Genomic DNA, 17268 nt, shown 5'->3' with positions numbered 1-17268 from the left:
CCCCCGCCCTCGGTGAAAATAACGCAAACCGTGAGACAAAGTCGTCGCAAAATAACAATCCAAGACATGTGGCAACACTTTATGCTTCTTTATTTCCATTCATCTTTCACAGTCATTATATATTTAAGACACGACAAACTGCAAGGTAGGCGGGTGGGTTCAGAAATTTGGCCAAGGTGGCCTAAGGAGGAGGTAGGGGTGGAGTGCCTTCAACAAACCCTGTGAATGCTTGTTGAATGAGCAAAATAGTTGTTGAACATCTACCATATGCCGCGAGGTGTGCTACGCTTCACGGAATTAGAGAGGAGTAAACCCCAGCCCTACCCTCCAAGGTAATCTAATGGCGAGAAAATAGGGAACCGGTACCAATGACCACCCAAGACATACCCATAAGAGGAACAGTGACAGGGTCTCTAGAGAGCAAGAAATCACATCCAAACAAGAGGCTCAGTAAAATCTTTTTTCAGGAAAGAGGCTAAGAGTAATAAAGATTTTGACAGGTAGAAATAGCCCTTCCAAGCAGGGAATCATCAAAAAGAATGAAGAAAGCAGGGAGTTTGGGTGTGGATTTAGGGAACAGAGTAGACATCTGTAATTTGCCCAGGGGTTGCAGTACACGTAGGAAACCAGTTGAAAATGCAATGGAAGGGTGGTTTGGGTCACACAGGATAGACTGAGCACCAAGCCAAGGCGCTTATTCTTGCTGTAGGCAGCAGAAGCCAGTCACAGCTGATTTTGGAAGATCACAAGAGTTTGATAAATGGCTTGAAGGGGAGAGAATGAAGGCCAGGAGGCCGGAGGAGGTGTTATGTGGCCCAAGGAGCATGTAAAGAGAGCCCCAAGCAGAGGGAGAGAATACCGCAGCAGGGAGAGAATACAGGTGAAGACAAAACATGCTGGGAAGGAAGGACCGACAGCACTTGGAAACCTAAAGAAAAATCAAAGATGAGAAGAACCTAGTACTTAGTGGTCAGGGCTCTAGCTCGAAAATAGATGAAAGAAGCTAGAGTCCAAAGGACAACTTTGCTGTCTATCCCTGGCTTCAGGGCAGGGAGGACTTGACCCAGTTAGGGCCATGGTCCCACCAGACTCTAGAAGCAAGAAGTGGCTGGTCTGAGGCTTCTTCCTTCCTAGCCCCCACCCCCACCCCAGCAAAAGCCAGAGTTCTTTGGATGCAGAAATGATCTTCTTTCCCTTTAAAAGAAATTCCATTAGAATCTGGAATCCATCCTCCTGGAGCAGGACCAGAAAGGTTCAGTGACAGTCTCTCTGCAGCCACTGCTCTCACCTCCCATTTGCCTCCCCTGCCCCTAGAAATCCTGGACACCCTCCTATCTTCCTCCTCTGAGAACAAGAGCTGGGGACTTCCTTTGTGCTCTAACCCAGTGCTGTTAGGGCTCTGAGACTCCTAGCAAGCAGGCACCTTCCTGCGCTTGCCTAAGAGCATCGGGGCGGGGGGGGGGGGGGACAAAAAAGGAGGAAAGAGAGAGGCGAGGGAAACCCATACTTTTCTTCCTTGTGTTTATGGCTTTGGAGATATGGCAGTTTCTTTCTTAGGACAAGGGGTTCAGAAGAACAGAAGGGTGATGTCAAGCAGGTCTTGGTTCCCTGTGCCTGGCCCTATAGATGTTGACATTTTCATCCTCATCCCGCTGGGCCAGCTCCAGTTGGAAATGCTGGGGGAGGAGATGCTGAAAGAAGCTCTCTGTCCCGTGCTCCTCTCTCATCTTGGAGGCCAGATAGATGGTGCCATGGGGCCCGCATAGGTGCTGAAGGGTGCCCAGCAGCAGCGGGAAGGTGGGCTCCAGGTACACGATATCGGCCCCCAGCACCAGGTCATAGTCTCCAGGGAAGACATGCTGGTCAATCCCCCAGGACAAGGCACGGACCTGGGCCCGGCCTCCAGCCGGCACATTGGCCTGGACGTTGCCCCGGATCTGCTCTAGGGCCAGGGGCAGGTCAGTGATGGTAACATCCCCCCCTGAGAGAGAGGAAGGAGGAGAAATGCAAGTCAGAGGGACCAGTCGAGGGGTCTTGGCTCCTGCCCAGAAGATCCAGAGACCTCAGGGCCTAGAGGACAGTGTCTTGACAGCCCAAAGTGAACATTTTGGCTTTCAGTTACCCTCACCTCCATCTCACCCACTGCCGTTCTCATTACATTCTATAACATCAGCGTTCCCTCTGAGCTAATCTTCAACCTCTCTGCCCAACACACAACAATCAGCTGTCAGCAGAAGACTGGGCAGGACCAAGCTGGACATGGGCTGCGCACCCAGCCTCTACTGACCGAAACCAAACTTCATGGGTCGGGAAAACTTCCCAGAAGACATGACCTCAGCAAGCCTTAAAGAACAAGTAGGAGTTAGTTAGTCAGGTGGAGCCTTCCAAGCAGAGAACAGAAAGTACAAAGGCCTGGTGGTGAGAGGCAGGCATATTCAAGGAAGGCTGAATCTTAGGGCATGTGGAAGGGAGGAGAAAAGTGTCAAGACAAGAGAATAATGACGACATGCTGAAGAGACTCAGGCTTGATCCCGAGGGTGGTGGGTTTTATAGGTAGAGGCAGAGAGTGAAGATAATCAGATTAGCACTTCAGAAAGCTTCATTCATGCAAGAAATACAGGTATCGAGCACCTACTAAGTTCTGGCAGTATAGAGGTGAGCAAGATAAAACCTCAGCCTTCCTTGGGTTTTATTTCAGAGTTTTTGAGTTTTATGTTACACTAGGTACTGCAAAACTAATCATGATCATGATGACTGTTACAGAACAGGAAGTACTAAGGATTCCTTTCTTCGTTAATATTTGTTAGGTGCCTATATGCCAGGTGCTGAGAATACAGCAGTGAACCAATCAGCCAAGAATCCCTCCGCTCATGGGAATTATGGTCTAGTGGCAAAAAGTGGACAATGAACGAAACAAGTAAAAGGAATGACACTGTACATCAAATGGTAATAGGCGCTATGGTGAAGCGTTAAGCAGAGAAGGGGGAGAACTGCTTATGGGAGGGGGCAGGGAGTGTGATTTTAAATTGAGTGGTTAGGAAAAGCCTCACTACACACATTATGTTTGGGCAAAGACCTGAAGGAAATGATGGAGCAAACCATGTGGACCTCTCAGGCTAAAATGTACCAAATGAGGGACTGGCAAGGGCAAAGACCTTGCACCAGAAGTGTGTCCACAGGAAGGCCAGTGGCTGGAGCAGAGTAGGTGAGGAGAAAAGCATGGGCCAGATCCTCACCAGGGCCTTGTAAGGAGGCTGTGAGAAATTTGGCATTTACTGAGACAGGAAGCTATTGGAGAATTTTAAGTGGAAGAATGGCATAAACTGACTTCAGCTTTAAAAGGATCACTCTGGGGGTGCCCGGGTGGCTCAGTTGGTTAAGCATCCAACATCAGCTCAGGTCATGATCTCACGGTCCATGAGTTCAAGCCCTGCATCAGGCTCTGAACTGTCAGCACAGATTGAACCTGTTTCAGATTGTGTCTCCCTCTCTCTCTCTCTTTGCCCCTCCCCTGCTTATGCTATCTCTCTCTCAAAAAAGAAATAAGCATTAAAAATAAATATCTTTTAAAAGGATCACTCTAGCTGCTATGATGAGAAAGGACCACAGAGGGGTAAGGCCAGAACCAGAGACGAGTTAGGAGGCAGCTACAGTGACCCAGGTGAGAGGTGATGGTGGTTTAAACCAGGGCAGTAGCAACATCTAAGAAGTGGTCAGATCCTGAATGATTTTGAAGGTACAGTCAACAGGATTTGCTGACATATTGGATACGAAATACTACAGAGAGAGAGACAGAAGTTGAGGACGGGTCCAAGATGTTTGACCTGACTGGCTAGAAGACCGAATTGCTATGTACTCAGAGAAGGAAGGCTGTAGGAGGAGCAGGACCAGACATGAAGATCATGGGTTCCTTTCTGAACACACTAAGCATGAGATGCCCCCCCCCAGACAACCACGTGAAGATATCAGTAGGCAGGAGGTTCCATAAACAAGTCTGGAGATGGAAAGGAGGGAATTATAGAGTCATCAGCATAAAAAGGTTATTTAAACCCATGAGGTGATGGGATTGCTCAGGAGTGAGTGTAGACTGAAAACAGAAGGGGTCAAAGGACTGCTCCTGAGCCCTGGGACACTCAAACTTCCATTTGTCAAGATAAAAAGAAACCAAAGGAGATTGGAAAAGAGTGCCAGTGAGGTAAGCAGAAGGCAGAGGTGTGGTACTCTAGAAACAAAAGGAAGCATCTCAAGGAGGAAGGGCAGTCATATGCTGCAAAGTCAAGTAAGGTGGTTTCATGGCCGACTCTGGTTGGAAATAAAGTTGGAAATGAAACTCACAACCTTGACTCCTGCAACTGGGGGTGGAAGTGTGGAACAGATGGAGGGAAGAATAGTAAGACAGGTACTACAGACAATGACAAGTAACTCTTTTGAGGAGTTTTGTTGTAAGCAGAACAGAGAAATGAGGTGGTAACTGAAGGAATATGGACAACCAACAGTTTCCTTCTGAGATAGGAGAAAATATACCATATAGATAGATAGATAGATAGATGCGTATGCATGCATAGACACACACACATAGAATGTTCCAGAGACAAGGAAAAACTGATAATGCAGCGGGACTGGGAGTGGGGAGGAGGTTTGCTGGAACAACGTCTTTGAGCAGATGAGAAGGTTCGGGGTCTTGTGAGAAGTGGAGGGCTTGACCTTAACTAGGGGCACAATGTGTTCATCCATGGTAACAGGGGAGAAGGCAACCCTTAAAAAAGATATAGACAGGTGAGGAGACGTTGTGATAAGAACATGTGGACATTTTCTATGAGAAAATAGAAGCAATCAGAAGAGAGGGGCAAGAAAGTCATCAGCTGAGGGTGAAGACGGGGGAGGAGGCATTGGCAGGTTTGAAGGCGAAAAGGTAAGCAACAGATGTTTAGAGGAGTGGACGAATAAGTGGACAAGGGAAGTGTAATAGACTAGCTGGGTGGCAGGTAAGGACTCACCTGAGGTTAGTAACAATAAATTTAAAATGAAACCAGTCAGCACAGTTGTGTATATGCTAGGAGGGCCCACCTTAGCCTGGAGATGGGGATATCAAAGAGGCCTTCCCTTGGAAGGGATGTTTGAGCTGAGCATTGAAGGATGAGTATGAATTAACCAGGTGATCCAAGCACTGCAGACAGAGAGTAGTCTGTGTGAAGGCTCCAAGGATGGGAACATCAAGATAGACTTGAGGCACAGACAGAAGGCCAAGATGTAGCACGAAGAGTACAAGAAGGGAGGGAGGGCACAAAAAGAGTCCAGAGAGGGAGGCAGGACCTTGGAGGCCATGCTACAGGTGTTGGTTTGATCTTGAAAGAACAAGAAGTCATTGAAAGATGGAGGTGAAAGGTAAGTACAACTGCATTCTTGAAGAGATCGCTCTGACTGCTGGGTAGAGTGGGCAGAGGTCTAGGTGGGGGCAAGGATTCAAAGCAGAAAGACAAGTTTGACTAAATGTAGTAATCCAGGCAAGTGACGGTGGAGGCATGGACTGAGGAACCATCAGTGTCAATGGAAAAACATGAGGTTCAAGAGGCTTTTAGGACATAAAATCAGTAGGAGTTGAGTAATGGATATGGGGGTGAGAAAAAGGGGCATGTATGTCAAAGGTGATGTCTAGGTTTCCCACTGGGGAGATGATGGTTTGATTAACTGGGATGGGGAAGCCTGGGTTCAGGAAGATCACAAGATCTAATTTAGGCATGCTAAACTTCCCAGGGGAAAGCTGGAAGACACTTGTGAAAACCCAGGGAAGTGGCCTGAACTAGAGATGGGAGGAAGAGGAGCAGACAGTAGGGGAAGTATTAAGGACATATGACCCCCAGGATTGACTGATTGCAGGGATGTGAGCAGGAGAGGGCAAGGGACAAGATGACACCCGGATTTCTTACTTGGCAGCTGAATCAGGGGCAAAGGAGGTGAAGCCAGTCTTCGAGCATATAGAAACAGGTGTTCCCATCCATATTCCACACTTTTCTCCCATTTTAGCATAACTGCACACCTCTCGTCTGCTCATCCGTTGTGGAAAATTGCTCTTAACTCTCCCTTGGTTCTTTCTGAGCCTGCTGTGTTCACACTGTTCACCTTCTCATTGGACAGAGCTTTCCCTTGATGAATTCCCAGGGAGTCAAGGGAGACATAGCCAGAGCATGTCCACTGGCTCTGTGCATACATCACCATAATTCCAGTACTGGAACATCTTCCTCTACCTTCCCCACTAGACCATAAGCTCTTCAGGAACAGGAAATCTGTCTTACTCACTGTTGTATCCCAATACCTGGCATGATTCTTGGAACATAGAAGACTCCAAGTACATACTGATTGAGTGAAGAGAAGAATGAATGCCTGCCTCTGGGAAGACCTCCCTGAACGTGACCTAGTTGTATTCCCATGAACGAAGACATTTGCATTGACATCATAAGTGTTTTAAATGAGTGTGTTGGGTGTGAGGTTTTGCCTGTCCGTTAGATAATAAATTAAGGAAATGTTTCCTTTGTAGTTTCGGGTTCTTGACAAAAGTGAGGCAAAACTTCCCTTCCCTTTTCCTTTCCCAAGTCTGTGGTGCCTAATTCCTACCCCACTTCCCACAAAACACACCCTAACGCTCAGAAACTCAAGCTTATTTCTCTCAAGCAGTCAAAGCCTTACAAATCTAAAATATATTCATGATAAAATTATAAAGCACTCCTGAGATTTAATACATGCAGATTGCTCCCCCTACAGAGTCCCCCCCACATATGCATTTTGACAAAAACCGCAAAGGCGGTTTTAAGTGACAGCATTGTCCACGAAAGCACAAAGAGCAAAAAGGTGGAAACAACTCCTTCCTCTAAAGCCTGCCCGATTTTTATTTCCGGCCCCCAAATCAACTACCCTGGGTGCTTTCTCTGGCACACAGAAAGATGCGCGCGCGCGCGCACACACACACACACACACACAGTGTGTTAAAAAGAGACTGATCTGGTTGCAAACCACTCCCTTCTCCCAAGAATCCAGGGAGTGACTATTCCTCCACCACCCAGTCCCCGCCACTCCCTCCTGCCACGAAGTTCACGCACCCTGCAGCGCAGCCAAGATCCCCACGATGCCCGTCCCCGCGCCCAGTTCGATCACTTTCTTGCCTCGGAAATCCACATTTTGACTTTCGAAATAGTTGCACAGGCTCAGAGCCTACGGGGGAAAAAAAAGGGAGAGAGAAAAAAAACTGTCGCGGGGACGGCTCCATATGGGAGAGGGGGAGTCGGGGATCTGGACCTCCCCGGGACCCTCGTCCAGAGCCGCCCACTCCTCACCGCGTCCCACACTCGCGCGGCCACTCCAAGGCGGGAGCCGAAGTTCTGTGTGATGCTCAGCACGTGCCCACAGAAAGAGAACCTGCTCTTCTCCGAGTAAGAGTCGGCAAAGAGCCCCACCTCCCGCGGGAACACGGATTCGGACTCTGATTCAGGATCTGCGCGGGGGTCCGCCATCTGGCCGAGAGAGTGCGCGGACACCGCGTCCAGCTCTGGGATCCCGGATCTGAGGCGGGGTAGGGGTTGGGGGCTGCGGGTCCACTCGGCTTCTCGGTGGCACCGAGCCCCGCCTCCCCGAGTCCGCCCTCCCTCCTGCACTTTGACTTCCTGGAGGTGGGATGAGGAGCTGCCCCTCCCGCTCCGGTCCCCAGCAGACACCCGACGGGGCCCACGTCGAACCACAGGGGGCAAGCCCTGGCGGACTGGTCCGACACCCGGGTACGGGGTGGGGGCGGTGGAGCGAGGATCAATTCTGTAGGAAGCGGGGTCCTGGGACCCCTCTCACTTGCGGGGTGCTTAGGTGCCTGCAACTAGGATGGTAACCCAGACCACGCAGAAGCGGACTAAGCAAAGAGGCAGGGTGCCAAGTCAAGCCTTGCCAGTCCAGCGGGAGATCGGTGCCTCAAAGGCGCCCTCGGGCTCTGACCCCCTCCGGCCCTCCGCGCCGAGGGCCACCGAATTCACTCTGGGTCTTTAAAAGGCGGGGTCTGCTCACAACCTGCCTGACTGCGTCATTATCGTGCGACTCGGGCCTTGGTCTCCACGTGGGTTCAGTGGAGTAACTCGGAGCGGGGATCATGGCGGGAGCCGAGACTGGGGACGCGGCAGGAGCCGAGGCCCCGCAGCCCCAGAAGCGTTACTATCGGCAACGTGCTCACTCCAACCCCATGGCAGACCACACGCTGCGGTAGTGAGTGAGGGGGACGGGAGGCAAAGGAGGGAGGAATGCTCGCAGCAGCCCGCAGCAGCCGGGAAAGACTATTGTGCTGGAACGGTCAGCGGGGTCTCAGACAAGGGATAATCGGCAGAGTGACGTCAGCTTTAGGGGTGGGACGCGGAGATTTGGCGGGGGCGGAGTTGGAGGGTTGGGAGGGGGCGTGGCTTCTGGCCGTAGTCTCAGTGGCGGTGCCAAGTCTGGGGAGAGAAAGTTAACTTGCGGAGACTGGACTGATGCAGGCAGAATAGCGTTTCCATCTTTCGGTTTCGTTGATCGGATTTAATAAAAAGACAAACATATACATGAATCCCGCCCACCCCTTACTCTGTCCTCTTACCACAAAGCACACAAAAAAGAGTAAGGTCCCGGTGCCTTAGTCAGTCTCCCGGGGAAGGGGAACTTGTGCCCCAGAAAGGAGAGCTGCCTGACCGGAGTCACATCAACTCCTAGAAGTGGAGATGGACAGGTCAGCAATCATGAGCCTCATGATGGGCCTATGATTCACACTGGGGGTTAAGGGTGGTTTCCATTGTGTCTCCTAGAGACCACAGGGCCCACTGTTAACAGAATTTTTGAGAAATGCTCTTCCCATTTACCTCCCACCCTTACATATTCTCCCACACACATGTAGTACCACTTCTGCAGTGGCATGACCCACCTTCTCATGTCTCTCCTGTCTTCTCTCCAATAGCCCTGTGAAGCCAGAGGATATGGACTGGTCTGAGCTATACCCAGAGTTCTTCGCTCCACTGACTCAAAATAAGAGCCATGATGACCCAAAGGATAAGAATGAAGAGAGAGCTCCAGCCCAAGTAGAGTTTGCAGACATAGGCTGTGGCTATGGTGGCCTGTTAGGTAACATTCTGGCCTTTTCTCTAGGGCGAGGAGAGGCAATGCCTGGGTTCTGCTACCTCAGCAGTTTTGGTGGGGGCCATAGTTGGCCTTTCCCCTTCGGACCAGACACCAGTGCTGTGACATCAGTGTGGAGAGCCTCTACCTTCCCTGTACTCGGGGTCTGTGGCCTTTGCCCTGGAGAAGGGAGGGTGTTGTCTCAAATGCTTCTTAGAACTTGGGTTGTTGTCCTGTCTGGCCCCACCCCAGCCTCACTCCCTACTTGAGCCACTTCACCTGCAAGGTGCCGGGTCAGTGAGCTGGTCAGCACAAGCGTCAGAGATTAGTCACTGTGGCCAGTGATCCTGAACTGTCTTTCTCAGGGATTCCACCACTCTTCCTCCCCTCCCCCCTTCTTCACCAGAACTCATTCTTCCCTACTCCCATGTTTTCAGGTTACTCTTGTATTGTCTGTATCGTCCCAGTCGTGCATGCCAGGCCACTTCTCTATTTTTATTTTTAATGTTTATTTATTTATTTTGAGAGAGAGACAGTGTGAGCAGAGGAGGGAGAGAAAGACACAGAATCCAAAACAGGCTCCAGGCTCTGTGTCTCAGAGCCTGACACCAGGCTCGAACCCATGAACCGTGAGATCATTACCTGAGCCAAAGTTGGATGCTTAACCGACTGAGCCACCCAGGCACCCCTATTTTTAGTTCCTCCCATAGAGGTAACAGCGTGACAGAGAGAGGAAAAGCATGGTACTTGGTGGCAGAAAACCTTGGTTCAAGTTCCAATTCTGCCTCTTCTTAGCTCTAAGACCTTGGGCATTTCTGACCCTCAGTTTTGTCATCTTCACAATTTACCACAGAGTGTTATGAGGATTAAATGAGACAGTGTGTGAAAACCCTGCACATGTATGAGGTGTATGAAAACCAGTGTATGAAAACCAGTATGAGGTTGACGATTCCATTCTTATTTCTGTGCCCAGTGGAACTATCACCATTGTTCCCAGACACACTGATTCTGGGTCTGGAGATCCGGGTCAAAGTCTCAGACTATGTACAGGACCGGATTCGGGCCCTACGAGCAGCTCCTGGAGGTGGCTTCCAGAACATCGCCTGTCTCCGTAGCAATGCCATGAAACATCTTCCTAACTTCTTCCGCAAGGGCCAGGTGGGGAGGGGCCCCCATGGGTTAGGTTGGTAGGCAGGTGAGGCACGGAGGCCAGGTTTTCAACCCTGTTGATGCATGTCTGTCTCACAGCTGACAAAGATGTTCTTCCTCTTCCCTGACCCACATTTCAAGCGGACGAAGCACAAGTGGCGAATCATCAGTCCCACACTGCTGGCAGAATATGCCTACGTGCTTAGAGTCGGGGTGAGTCGGGAGTAGGAGGGAGGGTGGGGTGAGTGGCCTATTCAGAGACCTTCCACTAAGGATTCAGTGGGGGTGCATGTAGGACTCACACCACCTCTCCCATCAGCTCCCCGCTCAATTGCATGCAGCCCCCTGTCTAGAGTGATTTTGCCTGTGCAGGGGCTGGTGTATACCATAACGGATGTGCTGGAGCTACACGACTGGATGTGCACCCATTTTGAAAGGCACCCCCTGTTTGAGCGTGTGCCTCTGGAGGAACTGGTAAGTAGGGGGCCTAAAGGAAATGGCAAAGATGCAGGCCTTTTCCAGAGTGGTTCTGTAGTCTTTGAACCCAGCTCAGTGCCAGGGGGATGAGATAGGAGTCTCAGGGCCAGGGGCAACCTGAAAGGTGGGCAAGGATTTATTGGATTCTTCCTTTTCCCAGACTGAAGACCCCATTGTGGGACACCTGGGCACCTCAACCGAAGAGGGAAAGAAAGTCTTACGCAATGGAGGCAAGAATTTCCCAGCCATCTTCCGAAGAATACAGGATCCCACCCTCCAGGCAGTGACTCCTAATCCCCCCTCTCTTGGCCACTGACTGCTTACCTTGCCTTAGCTTGACCCCTGGACCTTCCGAGCTGAGACTGCCAGGACCAAGAGGCGACAGTCTTTCAAAGAAGTTGGGAAACTGCCCAGGGCAGAAACCTGGGATTCACAACTACCCCTGACCTCACCTTGTTGCCCCTCTACCACCAGCAGAAAGCAAAAGAAACTGACTAGGAAGGTCAAAAGACCTTGAACCAGAAGGGATGTTTGGAAGGATGTGGGGTCTTGCTCTCCCTTAGCACTTCCTTCTCCTTCTGGGATCTCTCCTTCTCAGCTGGAGTGATGAATGGAATTCTCCACTGTCCATCTAAACTGCTTGCTAGACTCAGATCGCCTGTCCACTTGTGTTACTTTGCAGTCCTGGGGATAACATGTATACGTGTGTTGCTATTTCTCAGGAAAGACCAGAGCGTGTGTCACGTGCCTTCTCCCATTCCCCTATCCTCTCCCTGCCTGAGTCTTGACCCGAGGAATCTGCTGCCTTTATTGTTGCTGTCTCAGGAGAGTCAGGGCAGGGGGCACAGAGACCCTCTCCTTTTTCATGTTGACCTTCGGTTCCAGAACTTCAGAGCTAACTGACTGGCACAGATCCCAGTAGAGGCAGGGTGGGGGAGTGAGGAGCAGAGAACTAAACTATGCTGGCTTCTGAGGCTAAAAGTGAAAATCAGCTGCTGACTAGAAATCCCCCCCAAAGAGGACTGAGTCAGCTGGAGGTTCAGAGCAAACACTTAGCCCTTGCTCCATCCAGGAGCCCAGAGAAATCTCTGAAGTTTTCTAACTTGCAAAAGTTCCTTTGTTTCTGCTCGTCAAGCCCCAGACTCCCATGGCTGGAAGGACGGAGTTTGTTGACCTAAAACACCACCCCCTTCCTCCTGAGGAACAAAGATGAAGGCTCCTGGAGCCACTTTAACCCATTAACTCACCCACCCTCTGCCCAGAGTCAGGTATGGGAGGGGGGAGGGAGAGATGTGGTAGTGTGGGAAAGTTCTGCTTATATCCAGAGAAGGTGCAGCCCCAGAAGCCAAGACTATGGAGACAGCTACAGTAGTCCGGAAGGAGCTGGAGGATGGGGAATTCCTGAGGATGGGCCCAAGGGGGCCTGGCTCCCTGGGGAAGTGGGAATACTAGGGGCTGACCCTGTACCTCGGTATCCTAAACCTCACCAAATAGCCTTTCCCAGGAAGAGATCTTCAGGCTGATGGGTTGGGGCACCAGCCCAGAAGGGGAAACTAAGGCAGGCCTCACCTCCCAAGAGGGTCATTGCAACATGAGACCCAAGAGAGCTGCCAGGCAACTCCAGCCCCGCCTACTGTTCCTGGGTATTAATCCCCAATCCCCAGCTTGACCACTCGGGAGGAGATTGGCTGAGGAGCTTGAAGAGGGGGCGTCACCACTATCCCTCCCAAAGCTTAAATAGGGGTTCAAGCAAGAAAGCTAGGTGCTTGGGAAAAGTGCTCTCTTTCACGGGCTCCCTGAACCAGACCATGACCCAGACTCTCAAGCTCGCCTCCAGAATGTTCCATCGCGTCCACCGTGCTCCCAAGCTGAGCGCCTCACTGGGTTCCAGAGGCTCCGACTCCGCGCCCAGGAGCTTGGCGGACATCCCAGGCCCATCCACGCCCGTCTTCCTTGCTGAACTTTTCTGCAAGGGAGGTCTGTCGCGGCTACATGAGCTGCAGGTAGAGGGGGGACGTTGTTCCTGGAAATTAATGCTGGAGAAATTGGCTTTGACAACGCTAGAAAGGACAGACTAGTGCAGAAAGTAGGAAGAGGTCCAGTGAGAACGGATGCCCATGAACTATAGAGAAATTGGGGCTGCCGGCAGTGGCTCGACCTACTCGGAGTCCATCCCTATACCCAGCAGAAGAGTGCGCTCAAAAAGCGCCTTCTTGTTCTGTAGAAGTTGGGGCCGAGTTAAGCCCAGAACAAGTGCTCGGGAGGCAGAAACGCACAGTACCTTAGCCGCGTTTCCAGCTTAAAGCTACAGGCGCTCCTATTCAGTCGCTGGGGGCTCGTCCCGAGGTAGTCCACGTGAGGAACCTTTGGGATCTCTCCACCTCAGTTTACCCCGGGCGACCTAAGAGAGAACCTGAATGTCCGTCCGCTTTGTGCAAAGTTCCTCCGTCTTGCCCATCACACTCAAACTTCCTAGGGATGTGAAGCGAGGAAAAGAGAAGGAGGAGAGGTTTGAAGCGTCAGGGCTACATACCAGCTGGGAGCTCGTGAAGAGACTGAAGCTCCCCCTTGCACAGCCCAGCGAACACCCTTGGAGTTGGTACGGACCGAGCTGGATGCCGGCGGCCCACGTCTCCAGTGTCCGCCTCCCCTTCTCCCAGGTGCAGGGCGTCGCGCGCTTCGGTCCCGTGTGGTTGGCCAGCTTCGGGAAGGTGCGCACTGTGTACGTGGCGGCCCCTACACTCATCGAGCAGCTCTTGCGACAGGAGGGTCCCCGGCCCGAGCGCTGCAGCTTCTCACCCTGGGCAGAGCACCGTCGCCGCCGCCAGCGGGCTTGCGGACTGCTCACCGCGTGAGTCCTCTCGGGCCTCAAAGCCCAAACGTCCTGCTGCGCCCCTCTCCTGTGGCTGGTCTGGAGACAGTCTGTCTCGGGTGTGGAGGGAGGTCGGCCTTTTCCCTCAACCTTCTGGTAAATGGGGCTTCCCGCCCCTGCCATTTTCCCTCAAGCTCAGGTAAAGCCCCGCCCTTGCCCCACCGCCCATCTCTTTGTCTTTTGAAGCCAAAATCCCGGGAATCCGCCGAAGGGGCGAAGGTACCAGGACCAAGGTGGAATGTCAGATTCTGTGACTCAAGTTACCCAGGAATCCAGGCCCCTCCGGGGCAGGAAATGAGTAACGAAGTAGGGGAATGGAAAGCGGGCACAGGCAGGGGCAGGTTTTGGTACCCCAGGGGGAGCGGCGGCAGTCTCTTTCTGGCCACCCCGGCCGAACACGCTCCATCTTCGCTGCAGCCAGCTCCGTCCAGCCACCCACACACACCCCCATCCGCTCTGATGCGCCCCCTCTCTGCACACCCGTAGGGAAGGCGAAGAATGGCAGAGGCTCCGCAGCCTCCTGGCCCCGCTGCTCCTCCGGCCTCAAGCTGCCGCCCGCTACGCCGGAACCCTAGACGACGTGGTCCATGACCTTGTGCGGCGTCTTCGCCGCCAGCGGGGACGCGGCGCTGGGCCGCCCGCTCTGGTTCGGGATGTGGCAGGAGAGTTTTACAAGTTTGGACTAGAAGGTGAGTCCCAAGGCAGGGGCAAGTGTAGGAGGCACCCGCCTGGGTTTCTCAGTGCCCTGACAGCGCCCCCTCGCGCCCAGGGATAGCCGCCGTGCTCCTGGGTTCACGCCTGGGCTGCCTGGAGGCCGAAGTGCCTCCAGACACAGAGACCTTCATCCGCGCGGTGGGATCGGTATTTGTGTCCACGCTGCTGACCATGGCGATGCCTAGCTGGCTTCACCGCCTCGTGCCCGGACCCTGGGGCCGCCTCTGCCGAGACTGGGACCACATGTTTGCATTTGGTAAGGCATGGAAATGAAGTGAGGATAGGGGAACATAAAGCTGTTCGGGGATGGTGAGGCATCCCTGTACCTTCTCCCCACACAGCCCAGCAGCACGTGGAGCGGCGAGAGGCCGAGGTAGCCTTGAGGAGCAAGGGAAAGCCTGAGGAGGACGTGGGATCTGGGGCACACCTGACCTACTTCCTGTTCCGGGAAGAGTTGCCTGCCCCGTCCATCCTGGGCAATGTGACAGAGCTGCTACTGGCCGGAGTGGACACAGTGAGGTTCTCCTCCCTGTTGGGAGCCCAACTTCCAGAGCTTATCCTCTCCAGTTTCAGGGGCCACCCTGCTGCTGCAGGGGATCCACTATGGCCCTTTAGGCCAGCTTGGCTTAACACCTCCTGAGCTCCAGACTACCTCATATTCTGCCCTCTTCACTGGGTCTCCACTCTTAACGCCTCTGATGCTCTCACCTGTCCTCTCAGGTATCCAATACACTCTCCTGGGCTCTATATGAACTCTCTCGGCACCCGGAAGTCCAGACAGCACTCTACTCTGAGATCACAGCTGCCCTGGGCCCTGGCTCCAATGCCCATCCTTCAGCTACTGCTCTATCCCAGCTGCCCCTGCTGAAGGCAGTGGTCAAGGAAGTGCTAAGGTGAGGGAACAGGAGAGGAGGAGCTAGAGAAAATGCTGGGAAGGCCTGGGGAAGCAGATAGTGAGTGGGAGTAGGGAGAGAGAGCAGAGGAAAATGGTGCTCTACTCCTGGCCAAGAATGGGTTTGGACGTTGTGGGCTGAGGGATGAGAGGGAGGCTACAAGTCCTGGCCTCACCTTGCTGTTTCCCTCTGGCTCTGCAATCCAGACTATACCCTGTGGTACCTGGAAATTCCCGTGTCCCAGACAAAGACATTTGTGTGGGTGACTATATTATCCCCAAAAATGTGAGTAGAGCCTTTGGATCCCTTTTGCTAAGCCATCCCCTCACTCTCTTGGGCCCTGTCCTCTTCTCAAACATTCCACATAAGCCCTTCACCCTCCCTTTGGCCTGAATGCCTCTCTCTAGGATAAAATGGGACAGTGGAGAAATCATTCCAAAAGTAGCCCCAGAAAACTTCACCATAACCAACCAGAGCCTGCCTTTGCTCCAATCCATGTATCCTCTTTTCCATGTCCCTCCCTGCATTCATGGGCCCAAACTGACAAGTTTATGTTCCTTTCCCACCAGACGCTGGTCACACTGTGTCATTATGCCACTTCAAGGGATCCTGCCCAGTTCCCAGAGCCAAATTCTTTTCGTCCAGCTCGCTGGCTGGGGGAAGGTCCAGCCCCCCACCCATTCGCATCTCTTCCCTTTGGCTTTGGCAAACGCAGCTGCATGGGGAGACGCCTCGCAGAGCTTGAACTGCAAATGGCTTTGGCTCAGGTGAGTGATCTAGACATGAGAGACTCTAACCCTCTAAAGCCATGAACTCTTCTGACAAGCATAGCAAAATATATGATTTGGTAAACCTAATCCTCCTAAATATCGCAATCCTGTTATAGGTCTAGAAGGTGAGCAAAGGTATTTAGACTATCTTTTTCCCTGCCATAATCCCTTACCCTCATTAACCAAGAAATTCTCTACTGACCACAGGTGCCATTTCATCATCGACCAACCTAACACTAATAATGCCCTTTACCAATCAAACCCACCATTGTAGACCCCTCCCATAGTGATAGCCTTCTTCCTCCCCTTTCCAGATCTTGACCCACTTTGAGGTGCAGCCTGAGCCCGGTGCTGCCCCAGTCAGACCCATGACCCGGACTGTCCTGGTACCGGAGAGGAGCATTAACCTACAGTTTGTGGACAGATAGTCCTGTGGATGGAGGCTGTCATCATCACGCTTTCTCTCATTGCAGGGATCTATCAGGCACAAGACCAAGAGATATGTATTCCCCCTGAAACCTGTCTATCTGACTAGACTGGTTAAAGGGATCATAGCAAACTGTTTGAGGCAGCCCTGACCAAGGTGTGAAGTAGGCATTGGCCTCACCCATCAGGCCCTGAGAAAACCATGATCCTTGTGTCTGCTCATCCTTTCTTCTGGTCATATCATAGGTACCCTTCAAGGGCCAACTCAAATTTTAACTAATAATGTTGGGTGGCCTGGGGAAGGACTCAACCACTGCCCTTTTGGGGCTTCTACAGTGTTTAGGAGCTGCTGGCTAAGCACTTATCACCACGTGAGCTAAGTGATTGTGCATCTGGTCTGCACCTGGCTCCTTGCATGTGAGCTCTTTGAGAGGAAGAATGAGACCTTATTCAGTCTTTATATCCCCTGCCAAGGCCTATCCCTGATTGGGTGACTCCATACAGGTTCTCATATTGAATCTGGACCATGTGGCAGAAGGGATAAGCAGCTTATCAGGCTCTGTCTACTCTCTTCCTTCCTCATCTTGCCCCTACCAAGGAGAGTGTGCCCTCACCTGGTTTATGATGTTTTAAAACTCTCCTTGACTCTCTAATCACTATTAGGAGTTGGCTTGTCCCACCATTTAGTTCCCAGACAGAGACGTCTTTGGGCCTGTACCTGCCTACACCTTCCTATCATATGTGGAATTTTTTAATATTCATAGTTTTGAAATAAAAGAATCGAATGTTTCATCCTTGACTTTTGATTTACTTCTCTTCCACTTCTACTTCCTACAAGTCCTAGAGGCAAGGC

General features: G+C 52.0%; 3 protein-coding genes across 5 annotated transcripts; 2 read left to right on the top strand and 1 right to left on the bottom strand.

The window, feature by feature from the left end:
• Positions 1-73: 73 nt before the first annotated feature.
• Positions 74-7613, bottom strand: EEF1AKMT3 (EEF1A lysine methyltransferase 3). 2 transcript variants are annotated; one of them, XM_030323071.1, is made up of 3 exons: positions 7329-7613; positions 7095-7206; positions 74-1981 (listed from the first exon to the last, which is right to left on the bottom strand). In XM_030323071.1, exons 1-3 carry the CDS (start codon positions 7503-7505, stop codon positions 1590-1592), a joined length of 681 nt encoding a protein of 226 aa, XP_030178931.1. In that variant the 5' UTR covers positions 7506-7613; the 3' UTR covers positions 74-1589. The 2 variants fall into 2 exon arrangements, with proteins under 2 accessions (XP_030178931.1, XP_030178932.1); XM_030323072.1 differs by having other exon boundaries at positions 7449-7613.
• Positions 7614-7806: 193 nt separating this feature from the next.
• On the top strand, positions 7807-11466 carry METTL1 (methyltransferase like 1). The gene is made up of 6 exons (XM_030323068.1): positions 7807-8238; positions 8957-9120; positions 10088-10272; positions 10363-10476; positions 10636-10737; positions 10901-11466. Exons 1-6 carry the CDS (start codon positions 8126-8128, stop codon positions 11054-11056), a joined length of 834 nt encoding a protein of 277 aa, XP_030178928.1. The 5' UTR covers positions 7807-8125; the 3' UTR covers positions 11057-11466.
• A 59-nt stretch (positions 11467-11525) lies between these two features.
• LOC115519218 (25-hydroxyvitamin D-1 alpha hydroxylase, mitochondrial) lies at positions 11526-17194 on the top strand. Of its 2 annotated transcripts, XM_030323066.1 has the most exons (9): positions 11526-12743; positions 13401-13591; positions 14099-14301; positions 14382-14582; positions 14668-14840; positions 15047-15219; positions 15426-15504; positions 15789-15986; positions 16304-17194. In XM_030323066.1, the coding sequence occupies exons 1-9, from the start codon at positions 12549-12551 to the stop codon at positions 16415-16417; spliced, it is 1527 nt and encodes a 508-aa protein (XP_030178926.1). In that variant the 5' UTR covers positions 11526-12548; the 3' UTR covers positions 16418-17194. The 2 variants fall into 2 exon arrangements, with proteins under 2 accessions (XP_030178926.1, XP_030178925.1); XM_030323065.1 differs by lacking the exon at positions 11526-12743 and having other exon boundaries at positions 13158-13591.
• The last annotated feature ends 74 nt before the right edge of the window (positions 17195-17268 follow it).

This window comes from Lynx canadensis, chromosome B4 (assembly GCF_007474595.2).
Source record: "Lynx canadensis isolate LIC74 chromosome B4, mLynCan4.pri.v2, whole genome shotgun sequence".
Taxonomy (NCBI): Eukaryota; Metazoa; Chordata; class Mammalia; order Carnivora; family Felidae; genus Lynx; species Lynx canadensis.
Note: the sequence above shows the minus strand (reverse complement) of the source record. Positions and strands in the feature narration are given on the sequence as shown.

What these genes read in the sequence shown, in the direction of transcription:
- EEF1AKMT3 (XM_030323071.1), bottom strand. Translation starts at nt 7,505, where the DNA reads ATGGCGGACCCCCGCGCAGATCCTGAATCAGAGTCCGAATCCGTGTTC. An exon ending in CCGCGCGAGTGTGGGACGCG is followed by an intron (nt 7,207 to 7,328) that starts GTGAGGAGTGGG and finishes TTTCCCCCGTAG; the next exon opens with GCTCTGAGCCTGTGCAACTA. An exon ending in GATCTTGGCTGCGCTGCAGG is followed by an intron (nt 1,982 to 7,094) that starts GTGCGTGAACTT and finishes CCTCTCTCTCAG; the next exon opens with GGGGGGATGTTACCATCACT.
- LOC115519218 (XM_030323065.1), top strand. Translation starts at nt 13,158, where the DNA reads ATGTCCGTCCGCTTTGTGCAAAGTTCCTCCGTCTTGCCCATCACACTC. An exon ending in TACTGGCCGGAGTGGACACA is followed by an intron (nt 14,841 to 15,046) that starts GTGAGGTTCTCC and finishes CTGTCCTCTCAG; the next exon opens with GTATCCAATACACTCTCCTG. An exon ending in ACTATATTATCCCCAAAAAT is followed by an intron (nt 15,505 to 15,788) that starts GTGAGTAGAGCC and finishes CTTTCCCACCAG; the next exon opens with ACGCTGGTCACACTGTGTCA.
- METTL1 (XM_030323068.1), top strand. Translation starts at nt 8,126, where the DNA reads ATGGCGGGAGCCGAGACTGGGGACGCGGCAGGAGCCGAGGCCCCGCAG. An exon ending in TGGCTATGGTGGCCTGTTAG is followed by an intron (nt 9,121 to 10,087) that starts GTAACATTCTGG and finishes TTCTGTGCCCAG; the next exon opens with TGGAACTATCACCATTGTTC. An exon ending in CCTACGTGCTTAGAGTCGGG is followed by an intron (nt 10,477 to 10,635) that starts GTGAGTCGGGAG and finishes TTGCCTGTGCAG; the next exon opens with GGGCTGGTGTATACCATAAC.